Source organism: Dreissena polymorpha, chromosome 15, assembly GCF_020536995.1.
Source record: "Dreissena polymorpha isolate Duluth1 chromosome 15, UMN_Dpol_1.0, whole genome shotgun sequence".
Taxonomy (NCBI): domain Eukaryota; kingdom Metazoa; phylum Mollusca; class Bivalvia; order Myida; family Dreissenidae; genus Dreissena; species Dreissena polymorpha.
Window position 1 is genome coordinate 60714505 of NC_068369.1, and position 11988 is coordinate 60726492.

An 11988-nucleotide genomic window follows, 5' to 3' on the forward strand; every position below is an offset into this window, starting at 1 on the left:
ACGTTTCATATATGTTAATGTATTAGATCAAGAAAACGTATTCTCGTGATGAACGATGATAAAAGATGTAGTATAGAACGAGGTGAATGCTACTTTTTTCGTTGTGCCATGTGTGTGTAATGATTTGATTGACCGCTTCAAAAATATTAATAAGAGTATTATTGTTTCACTGTCGACGCTCTCATAGATACATATGTTCACCGTCATTGCAAACAAGATGTATCGGGTATAAAAAAAGAGTCGCGCTCTTAGAAAAGCCGCTGTAATTCATGTGCGTTAAGTATATCTCAGATAAGCTTGTGTAGTCCGCACAGGCCAATCAGGAACGAAACTTTCCGCTTATAAGAATTTTTTCGTTTAAAAAAAGTATCTTCGTAGCGTAAATCTAGTTTGGCTGTAAAGTGTCATCCCCGATTAGCCTATGCAAACTGCACAGGCTTATCTTAGACGACACCTAACGCACATGCATAAAGCCTGGTTTCCCGAGAACGCGGCTCAAATTTACTTACCATGCAACCATCTTCGCGTTCGTCGACGTCATATTTGAGCGTGCCCTTCTTCCGCTTCTTGCCGCCAGCGGTGAGGATCTTCTCGTCGTAGGCCCGGAGTTGCACCGCCTGGTCGTACGCCTGAAAGGGTTGACAGGAAGAATTCATTAAAAAAATGAAGAAACTGTATTGTTAAATATTTTTTAAGGATATTTAAAAACGATTTTTATGGTAAAATGAGTTTGTCACAAATTTACGGATTTCGATTTCTTCACTTATTATAATTTTGATAATGGAGAAATGTGACATTTACTTAATTTAATTTCGTTTTCACAATCGATCTTCTTTAGTTATTTATGTTACTTTTACTTATTTTTCTGTCTGGACTTCTCTAAGTAATTTATTAAAGTATTGCCTATGGATTTTCCTATATTCGTTTTCAAAGTTTCACTACGGATTGCCTTTGGTTATTTTTTCCCTTGTGAATTTCCCTGCGTTAGTTTTTTCTTAGTTTTTCCTAGAAGTAATTTTATTAAGTTCCCCCTATATTGCGTTGGCAACATGCAGCCTGTTGGATCCTCACCTGGGTTGCAGAGTCGTAGTAAGCGACGGTGTTGTTACAGTTGACGACGATATCCTGGCGCGCCATACTGCTCACTTCCGCCAGGGAGTTAATCTGGGAACGGCGGGCGTCATAGGCGAACTCAAAATCGTCCTGCTTAAAAATACATCAGAAATTCGTATTTAGCCAAGTGAATGTGCTTGATTTAACTAATTAATACTAATAAATGCTTGTGATAAATACATAACTGAACATTTAATGTTACTTAAGCTTGCTATCGGGGCGAAATAATTAGATGTCGCACGTGGTCATCGACATCGACATACGACACTAAAGTCATGTGATATTTACGTTTGGTGTAAGTGAGTTAATTACTTGTCTTGTTCTAAGAAAACGGGGCTTAATTCATGTGCGTAAAGTGTCGTCCCGGATTAGCCTGTGCAGTCCGCACAGGCTAATCAGGGACGACACTATCCGCTTTAATGGTATTTTTAGTTTCAAGGAAGTCCCTCCTTTCCGAAAATCAAGTTTATGCGGAAAGTGTCGTCCCTGATTAGCCTGTGCGGACTGCACAGGCTAATCTGGGACGAACCTTTACGCACATGAATTAAGCCCAGTTTTCTCAGAACAAGACACAATTGTCTTACACTGTACTGTCCGTTGAGCGCCTCTTTCTGCATGTCGGAGAACCACTTGTAGCTGGAGAGAGGGGCGTTCACCCAGCGGCGGGTCTGGAACTGGAACGAGAAAACATTCAAGCAATCTGAGAGGGTTTGTAAAGTAATTGAATCTGGTGAAATCTAACTTACGCGTGCCATACGTTTGCGTTAAATTTACATAAATATATGCTTTAGAGTAAAAGCCCAAAACTAAATAATGTGAGTTGATGGTTAGTGAGATATTTTCCATAATTATTGAGTGATGGGTCAAATGAAACCACACCGTCATTCTAAAAAAAAACGATTATGCCAAAAATACTGTATCTTTTAGTTTTTGTGTTATGTCTTTGAGACTATGACACGATTGTATCAACACGAAAAACAAGGTCATTTAATTATTGAAAAAAAAACTCAGTACAGAGTGTTTAAGGTCGTGGTATTCAAACGGCAAGTCAGGCTACATGCAACTAACACAATTATGTTTACACCTTTAATATATCGAAATAAGGTATCACATGTTGAATCAGCACAGGCAATGACTCCTACCTCGTACTTGGCGGGGTGGATGCAGGTCCACGTGATCTTTGACCGGAACTCGCAGACCACCTGGATCTTGTCGGACTCGTCGCCTCGGTTTGGATCGATCCAGATCTTCCGATCTACAACAAACATAATACATAGTGGATAATTCCAAGATGATGTAAACGACGTTTAATACAAAATAAATATGGGCCCCGCTCTTTGACAAAGGAGCTTAATGTATATGCGTAAAGTTGTGTCCCAGATAAGTCTGTGAAGTCCACACATGCTAATCAGTGCGTAACTTATTTATTTTTTAAAAGGAAGTCTCTTCCTGACAAACATCCAGTTTAGGAGGAAGGTGTCGTCCGTGATTATTAGCCTGTGCGGCCTGTAAATCCTCATTTGATACAGCGAATTTTTTTTTTATTATTTTCGTCTTGATAACGCGACAAGTTTCAACACGTGGTAAGGCGCACGTACCTCTCTTGGCCTCCTGAACGTTGTGCACCTTGAAGTCGTGGCAGGACATGGCGGGCGCATCCGGCTGTCCAGTGGGCGCCTTGATTTTCTGGATCTTCTCGTCAACCTCGCTCAGCTTCGAGAGGGCTTGCTTATCCTGTGGTGGGGGAGGGGGCAAACAAAGATGGATTACGAAGAAAACGTAACACTCGCGACAAATTAATTATGAATATGAAAACGCGTGTAAAATGGTGTATTGGAAGCAAATAGGAAAACAATGTTAAGATTGAATGAAACGTTACCTGAAATGAATGATTTGCAGAACAGATGATAGTTTACTAAAAGCAAAATAGGTTTACTTGTAAATGGATAATTCATAAAACTGATAAAAGTTTGTAATACTCAGGGTTATTTCGTAAAGTAAATAAGTAGGTCAAAGTTCAGCAACTTTAAACATCAAAAGGAACAATGTATAGGTTTATTCTCTTATACGTTTTACTTTCATCGCAGCCCTCGTGATACCTGTCTTACACAATGACGTGATCCAATAATCCACAGATACTTACGCTTTCCGGTGCATCGCTGTCGGCCTGGTAGGGGTTTGCGGGTCCTTTGAAGTTGCTGGCGCGGCCGAACCAGTTTCCAACAGCCTGGGCGTACATTGGCTGGCCTGCGGGTCCTGGTTGGCCTGGGGGTCCTTCCGGTCCCGCTGGGCCGGGGCGTCCGTCCTCTCCTTCCGGTCCACGGCGACCCTGTGCCACAATGTTTTTTATGTAAGAACATAGAACGTTACGATCAAATTGGATGAATAAATGTGTACATGTATACCATTTTTTATATAAAACTAGTATATATTTTATTTATACATATGTCTTCAAAGATGTGTAAGATGTATACCGTTGGTCCCGGGGGTCCGGCCGGTCCTGGTTGGCCATCTAGACCAGGGCTGCCGCGGGGGCCGTCAGGTCCCTAAAATTGCATGGGCTTGTAGGGTTACGTTTAACAGGGCAATTTAAATGCGAAGTTCAAGCACTATATATTTCGTACTTATTAAATTCACCGAAAGAACTTTTCAGAACATAGTGGAATGTGTCGATATTCGGGTAATTCGAGATAGAACGTCGTGGGTAGTAATTAACACTGAAAGTACCATTATTGATGTGTTTTATTTATACAAGTTACTGTAAGACATACTGTCAATGGTATGTGTTATACTTTATTGTTATGGTTATCAACCTATCGTTTCACCTACCCTCTGCCCTTGCGGTCCCGGGGGACCTGGTAGTCCGTCGTCACCACGTGGGCCCTCGGGTCCCGGAAGTCCCATAAGACCAATCAAACCTGGGTCTCCCTTGTCGCCCTGTTAAGACATCACATGTAATTAGAAAATAAAAATGCTGACAAAAATATGTAACTATCTTATGGAAATATAATGATAATGTGAACAATACTGACAATATGATTCGGTTACAACATAACTGTCGGTAAATGTTTCAGCTTTCAACATTCATGATGTTTTCAAATTTCAGTGTAATTGTCTAGATATCGTTTGTATTTAAATATTGGTTTGCACTTTGTATCTGATTCTAGTCTAACTGTTTTGATATACATATACAGTTCAAACGTCATAAATACGATCACCCATTGCGGAGCCATTTTGCGCAATTGTCCCACTTACCGGTAATTGACCAATTTAAGTTTCTGGCAACTACTTTGCCACGTGAATTACACCAATGACTATCGGTCTTAAGCAGCACACAAACACCCAAAACATTTAGGCGATACAAAAGCCAGCTTAAACCATTTATGCTTAGTGGACTCTCTCATCCTTCTAAATTGAATTAATTTATTTCCAAAATTAGGGATGTGTAGTATATGTATCTCATCTGGGTCTACGCTGTTTGCCAAGGCATTTTTTCTAGACGCTAGGCATAAATGGGTTCATGACGGTTACTTACTGTAAGTCCCTCCCCGCCTGGCTCTCCCGGAAGTCCCTCCAAGCCTTGGGCACCCTTTGGAAAGAAAATCATTTCAGTTTAGTGTATTTTTTTATTTTGATTAGTCCGTTTACTGAATGCACTGCATAGAATCATGTTTAACAAGGTGTTTTTGTGTGGCTATTTAATTAAACCATGATCTTTAACAGTTTCTTTTCATTGACAAGAGTATGTGACGCATACGCACTTCTAACGTTAAACACGTTAATCAACAATCGGTCTACTAGTATCACAATTGTAACAACCACATTACGAAAATTAAGCTACAAGTTTATGTTGCGCAAAGCGGAAGTTCCTACCGGTGGTCCTCTCGGTCCTGGAGCGCCAGCGGCACCAGAAGGTCCCACTTCTCCCTGGAAGGAGGATCGTAACAGGGTTAATGCATGAAGGTAGATTATTATCAGTTATAAAGAAATTATTGTTATTAATCACAATTATATGCAGCATGTGGTATTTTCTATCTGTACGGTCTGCCTGTCAGTCAGCGAACTTTGGATACTTAAACCAGATATTTACTTTTTATCTGCTAGTTGTTTATGGTTGATGTCACAAAACTCACCTGTTCACCGCGAGGTCCGGCAGATCCGGGTTGGCCGGTTGGGCCTGGGGGTCCCTACAAGGTACACACAGATTAGCCAATCGTTGTCAATAGTTGCGTTGTTGGAGTAAAAGGCACATTACGATATTTTAAGATGGAAACCATTGATTGCTTACTGGCATTTAATAACAAAAGGAGTCCTAAACTGTCTGTTTCAAGAAAAGTTACGGATTGAATTTCAGCATTCACGTTCTCAAAAAAAGTATTGTATTGTTTGTAAAAGATACATCTGCTTAATAAGCTTGATTTTTTTTACAGTTCTTAAATAAAGTGAAAATGGCACAAACATGTTTGAAAGTACATGGGGAAATGTAAAACTAACAGGGAACACATATTATTTCTATATGTTGCTGAAAAAAAAGACTGTTTGGTTTCCATGGTTACCATGAATCCAGTAGCACCCGTGGGTCCAGGCGGTCCCTGGTCTCCCAGCATGCCGCGATCACCACGTGGTCCTGATAGACCTTGCAATCCGTTGTGTCCCGGGGGCCCCTAGAAATAATAGAACGAGTATCAGAACCAAAATCATCGGGTAAAAACTTTATGTTGGTTATCCAAAGACTAAAATCACAAAAATAGCTGTTTAACTAGTAAAATGAAGGCTTCAAGCTGAGGTTTTTAAGGAGATTTTTACTTTTACCAAAAATATGCATGGTCATTTTTAGCACTCTGCATTTTTGTGATGCTAACAGTTTTCGCAAACATAAATTCAAGACTGTGAAGTATTCTTACGGGATCTCCTGGTGCCCCTACGGGTCCCATCGATCCTGGGGGACCTGGTGGACCCTGGGTGCCAGGGATACCGTCGTTTCCTGGGCGACCCGGCTCTCCACGAGCTCCTCGGTCTCCAAGTCGGCCCATTGGGCCTGTCTCGCCCATAACTCCCGGAAGCCCAGGCTCGCCCGAGTCACCTTGACGGCCGACTGGGCCGATTGGTCCTGGTTCTCCCTAGTGATGCAAACAATGCACAGTGATAAGGATTGAAGCAACCGGGGTATTAATACTTATATAATTAAATGCACAAACTTAATTTAAACTCGAAATTGCTTAGTGTAATAAGAAAAAAAGATATACATTCTGGATACGATTTGTTCAGCACATTGGTTGTAGCTTACTCACCGCCGGTCCGATTTCTCCTTGAGATCCCTTCTGGCCCGGAAGACCAGGCGACCCTGGGACTCCGTCTTCTCCCGATTGTCCCATGGGCCCAGTAGGACCGCGAGCTCCCTTCACTCCGTCAGTTCCTGGGACGCCAGGGGGACCGATGGCACCCTGCTTTCCGGACTGACCTTGCGGTCCCGGGCGACCTAGAGCGCCATCTTGTCCCGGAAGGCCCTGCGAGCCTCTGTCTCCACGACTTCCTTTCTGTCCTCTTACTCCACGCGCACCCTAATGTTCAATATAGTTTGTTCGGTTACAAAATAATTATAGCTGCTGAAAATAATAAAATATTTAGACTTAATAAAAGTGTAAATGATTTTCGTTTTAGCGATGTAATAAATCACATTAAACTGGTGAAATGTTTACAACTCTAATCACATACATGCATTTATATAAATGTGTTTATGTGAGACGATTAAAGTTGATGATGTATGTTGCATTGTTCAAAGCCACAGACTTAGTACCGTGTTGCCGGGTTTTCCAGGCACTCCAGGCTCCCCGGGTTCACCTTGCTCCCCCTTCTCGCCAGGGGCTCCCAGTGGGCCTTTCGGTCCGGGGTTGCCGGCATTACCCTGAAGAATAAGTATATACACAATGGACTATATATACAGGACTACTGTATCAAAACTGCTGACAAATTGGAGTTAAATTTAATAGATGCAGTTCTTGATAATAGTACCACAAACATTGTTTTGATTGAATTATCTAATTCATACACACTCGCTGAAGTCTGTTAATTGGTTAAATTTCTAAAGAATTAAAAAGTTGTCCGTTATAGTAACAAAATAAACAAACTTTCATATGTATAGGTATAATTTATCTTTTATACAATTAGAATATAAGGATCTTAAGCTGATCGTTTTCTCACCATCATTCCGGGAGGGCCCGCCTCGCCCGAAGGACCCTTCTGACCCCTTGGGCCCACCACTCCCGGTTGTCCTGCCTGGCCTGTGAAGCCTGGGTCTCCGCGCTCACCTTTGGGTGGTGTTTCACCCGGATCTCCTGGGGGCCCCGGGGTTCCAACCTGACCCGGGGGTCCGGGACGTCCGACCTTGCCATCCTCACCAGGCATACCAGGTTCACCCTGTACGATGAATTGCAAAGTTATTTTAAATTTAAACAGTATTCGTACATATTTTTATGTCTAATCAACCATAACATATTCAAAGACAGTAACATGTATAAAAGTGTAAGCATGTGTTTACTGTGATTGTGTTAAATTTATTACATTTAAAGAACACACACGCATCAATAGGTTAATGTTCCCCTCTAGAAAGACTAATGTTGACGGAGAATGGATTATATATAGCCTACGAATTTAAGTTCTGATTTAAAACAAGAGTACGATACAATCTCTTCTGGTCCGAGTGCTAGTATAAATGCTAGTATAGAGTTGTAACCGAGTGCTACAATTTATAAATCTCCAAAAAACCCACAGTCTTATACAATCAATAAATTGTCGGTTATGTTACTTTGCACTGCATATTCAGTTTTAATGTACCGCATGTGAATGATACGACAATTATTTGCCGCGATATCATTAGTCATCAACATGTCCATTTGTTTGAAAGTGTGTCACTTTCAACTACAAGATTAGTATGGTAATACTCGATACCCTATTACACCGATAAACAGATAGCCATATGCTAGTTTACTTACGAGTTCTCCCTTGCCTCCCGGGGGTCCAGCTCCACCTCGAATACCAGGGGCTCCCTACAAACATCCAACATATATATTATTTGGTTATTTTCTATTTATTATCTCGTTTAAAATTATAAAACATAATAATTGCATTTTAGTCGACAGAGTGGACTTACTGACTGGGATTAAAAGTTAATTTTTCAGTAATCAATTTTTAAAAGCTAAGTCAATGGGCCATTACATACATTTTCAGTGTAAAGAATGTACACGTGTCGATTTCATAAAGACTAATGCAATACCTTGGGTCAGAGGTTCAATAGAGAATAATTTATAAATTTACTTTAAACAAAACTGATATGGAGAAGAACACTGGCGAGACGCGTGGCTTCAACGTAACAATGCACACGTGACATGAAGAATATCCTATGGCATACATACAAGAACTCCTGGGCTTCCGATGTCTCCCTTCGGTCCCGGTCCTCCAGGTGAACCCTGAAAGGAAAAATACGAATGTCAGATGCGTATTGCTGTGATGGTCATTTTTTCATGAATTTATATATGACAATGACTAAACATATTACGAACTGGACTTGTTCTAATGTTGTTCGTCTTATAAAATGTACAAACCCGTATTTTAATGAAATTCTGATGTGTGGAAAAAATATTTTTTTTAAACTAAATGAAAGTGTTATTGTCTAGTTCACTGCAAAATTAGATAATAAGGAGAAGCATTATCATGTCTTAGCATAAATCTTAAGAAGAACGTTGTGTCATTGACTGCCATTTCTTTGCAAGAAATATACACAAATGACAGTCTGATAATATTCTTATCGGAAGACTCGCGTACCCTGTTTCCGGCTCTCCCGGTTGGTCCGATGGCGCCAGTGTCTCCCGGTGCGCCGACGCCACCTGGCGGTCCCTGCTCTCCGGGGTACCCACGTTCTCCCTAAAATAAATGTACATCAATTAAAGTTGCATTCATACCCGTCGAGTTATTTTTTTCAATAATGTTTTCTAAATCATAATGGCACAATCGTTTAGATTTGTGTGTAACATATATAACAAATATTCCTTTAAATATTTTGTTCAAAACGTATTGCATGTATTATATAGCTTAAGTGCCACATTTGGATAAAGTAAAGTTTATTTGCTCTTCCAAAGTTTCTCAATATATTAACTTATTTATTTTTTACATTGTAGTCAACTTAAATCTATTATAGAAGTCTCTATACAACACATCCACATTAATGGAACTGAGCAGTCACCTACCGCGGACCCGGTCCTTCCGGCTCGCCCAGGTTCCCCTGGCCTGCCCGGCTCGCCTGGTTTACCGGGTTCACCCGGAGGTCCTTGCATGCCTGGCGGCCCCTGCAATAAAACACGCAAACACGAACTAGTCAAATGGCAAAGAAGGGTCGGTTCATTTGTCACATAGTTTTTGTAATATGAACACAGATAAACCAATGATTCGTGTATTACATAATAAAAATTGTAACCAACAAAATGAACTACGTTTTATAAGTTGTTAATTTTCTACGAATGAGTTTAGTAGAAATGGAACAAATTATTAAAAATAAAATATTAATTTATATACATTTTATAATCCTCATATAATAAAACAATTATCTGATGCAATTAGACCCTACAATAGCACATTCTATATATCGATAAATGCTACATAAATGGCCCAATATAATCATGTTTACCTGGAAACCTGGTGGTCCTGAATTGCCTGTCGGTCCACGTTCTCCCGTTTCTCCCTATTAAAAAAAGATAACATATATTATTAACAATTCAGTTTGAAATAAATAAATACACACATGATTGAACGAATGAACAAACGTACAAACGAACTTACGGACGAACAAACAATGAACAACTAATTAATTGCCTAGGACATGATTGACAGTTTCTTCGTGCAATACATGGTCTCTATTGTGAATTGGTTGAAATGCAGTAGTCAAGTTCAATGAATATAAGCACGCATATAAATAACGCAGCGGAAAACAATAGACATGTAGCTCTGTCCTTACCTGTACACCCGGTCGTCCCGGGTTGCCCTGGGGTCCTGGCGCTCCGCTGTCACCAGAGGGGCCGGGCTGGCCCTGGGGTCCGGGGGATCCGTCGCGTCCTGCATCTCCCTGAAAAAGAATGAAGTGGTATTGTTTATGCAAATATATTTTATACAATAAGCTATCAGAATAAAAATTGTTTATCATATATCATGTTATCAAACAAGATTGTTTGATAATTAAAAATGCTTTCACTATATTCAACCTATGATTTATTACAAGTTATGAATTTAACTTGATTTTTTATTTTTTTAAAACACTAGTAAAACACTGTTTACTTAAACAAAAATAAATGTTTTTTCTGATATTTTTTTTTCAATTTCAAAGCACATACCCTCTCGCCTGAATTTCCGCGGGGTCCTTGAAGGCCTGGGATTCCAGGGCTCCCCATGGGGCCATTCTCGCCAGCACGTCCGTTGTTTCCTGTTGGACCCTGAAGGAGTGAAAATATGACACTTAGTACGTTGCGTAAATAACCGAGCAATATTGTTTGAATTGCGTGTGCTTAATAATGCTGGGATTGTTTCTTTTTGCTCGTCAATGAATCAAAATATAATGCTTGAGTACACAATTGCATGGCTAAAAAGTTAATTAAATATTGTCAATATAATTGTAAATAACATATCAGTTTTATCTTAGCCATACATGTTCACACGAGCATCCAAATGCGTGATATATACAACATAGCTCAAAGACCCGTGACATATAGATTAAGTTGTATGTTTAAAACTGTTTAAACTACCGAAAGTTGCAAACTATTGACGGTACTTACTGGAGGTCCAGTCCGACCGACGGCACCGTCCCTTCCGGCGGGCCCGGGAGGTCCCTGAAACGTAGAGCTGTCATATTGACTGTCCGCAAATTAGGGATTGATGCGTTTTTTAATAAAAAGTATTCCACATTTATTTGAAATGAGAACTCGTGAACGGTTTGTTTTTTTATTATGGCATTTCATATGCTATTAAACAATAAATATTATCATTTGCGAAAACAGTTTTTAATTTATTTTACGGTGTATAAAATGGAATAATGTGTACGTGTATTTTGTTATACTATATACCTCATAACAACAAAATTTGCCAATATTTGAACACTATCAGTTCAACCAAGCGTTTATGATTGACATGCTACTTGCACCACATGCATGTCTCTATATAGACTTGTATAGACTTACCCTATTTCCGAGGAGTCCCGAAGGTCCGGGGCGTCCAGGCATTCCCTAATGAGAAGACAGAAACATGTATAACGAATTGAAGATTGCATAGTTATTGTGGATTCTGTTAAAAAATTCATCTACGGGTTGCACATGCGTTATAAATAGATTTATATGAAAAGGTAATGTGTCGATTTTTAATTTACTAAATTAACTGTCTATTAATTATGTAACAAATAATTATAGACTCATATTATGCTAAGAGATTGATGTCGTATGCAGAATACTTCTAACATGTCATTGTTACATGGAGAACGTCCTGTGGTAAGTGCTGTTATTTTTTAATGAGAAAGCTAGAATATTATACACAACTGCAGTTACGATTTAATACTTATAGTATTGGAGATATATTGACTTACGGATGCTCCACTTGAACCTCGGTTACCACGTGCTCCCGGAGCGCCCGGCTCTCCTGATGGTCCAGGCTCTCCCATGCTGCCGGGGAAACCTCGGTCGCCAGGATTGCCCTACAACAGACAGAACAGATCTTACCAACATTGGCACTGTTTGGAAGGTTCAAACCACAGGGACAGCATTTCATCAAAGCTTAAAAACGACCCTTCACCGATACTGATGTGAATAATGTGTCATGCTACAGGAGATAACGATAGATCGT

At 40.0% G+C, this 11988-nt stretch overlaps 1 protein-coding gene across 2 annotated transcripts in view; it reads right to left on the minus strand.

Moving 5' to 3' along the window:
- LOC127859938 (collagen alpha-1(I) chain-like) overlaps window positions 1–11988 on the minus strand; it is a 28033-nt gene that overhangs the window by 1086 nt on the left and 14959 nt on the right. The window contains exons 17-42 of one of the 2 annotated variants that reach the window (XM_052397575.1): window positions 11732–11839; window positions 11334–11378; window positions 10932–10985; window positions 10494–10592; window positions 10121–10228; window positions 9794–9847; window positions 9357–9455; window positions 8935–9033; window positions 8526–8579; window positions 8106–8159; window positions 7315–7530; window positions 6911–7018; window positions 6405–6674; window positions 6018–6233; window positions 5670–5777; window positions 5247–5300; window positions 4987–5040; window positions 4649–4702; window positions 3943–4050; window positions 3588–3659; window positions 3257–3442; window positions 2712–2847; window positions 2256–2368; window positions 1698–1787; window positions 1072–1203; window positions 510–629 (exon numbers count right to left, since the gene is read on the minus strand). In XM_052397575.1, the coding sequence (XP_052253535.1) occupies window positions 510–629; window positions 1072–1203; window positions 1698–1787; window positions 2256–2368; window positions 2712–2847; window positions 3257–3442; window positions 3588–3659; window positions 3943–4050; window positions 4649–4702; window positions 4987–5040; window positions 5247–5300; window positions 5670–5777; window positions 6018–6233; window positions 6405–6674; window positions 6911–7018; window positions 7315–7530; window positions 8106–8159; window positions 8526–8579; window positions 8935–9033; window positions 9357–9455; window positions 9794–9847; window positions 10121–10228; window positions 10494–10592; window positions 10932–10985; window positions 11334–11378; window positions 11732–11839 (2811 nt within the window). Of the gene's footprint in view, window positions 1–509; window positions 630–1071; window positions 1207–1697; window positions 1788–2255; window positions 2369–2711; window positions 2848–3256; window positions 3443–3587; window positions 3660–3942; window positions 4051–4648; window positions 4703–4986; window positions 5041–5246; window positions 5301–5669; window positions 5778–6017; window positions 6234–6404; window positions 6675–6910; window positions 7019–7314; window positions 7531–8105; window positions 8160–8525; window positions 8580–8934; window positions 9034–9356; window positions 9456–9793; window positions 9848–10120; window positions 10229–10493; window positions 10593–10931; window positions 10986–11333; window positions 11379–11731; window positions 11840–11988 lie in introns of both variants that reach the window. The other variant, XM_052397574.1, reaches the window with a different exon arrangement.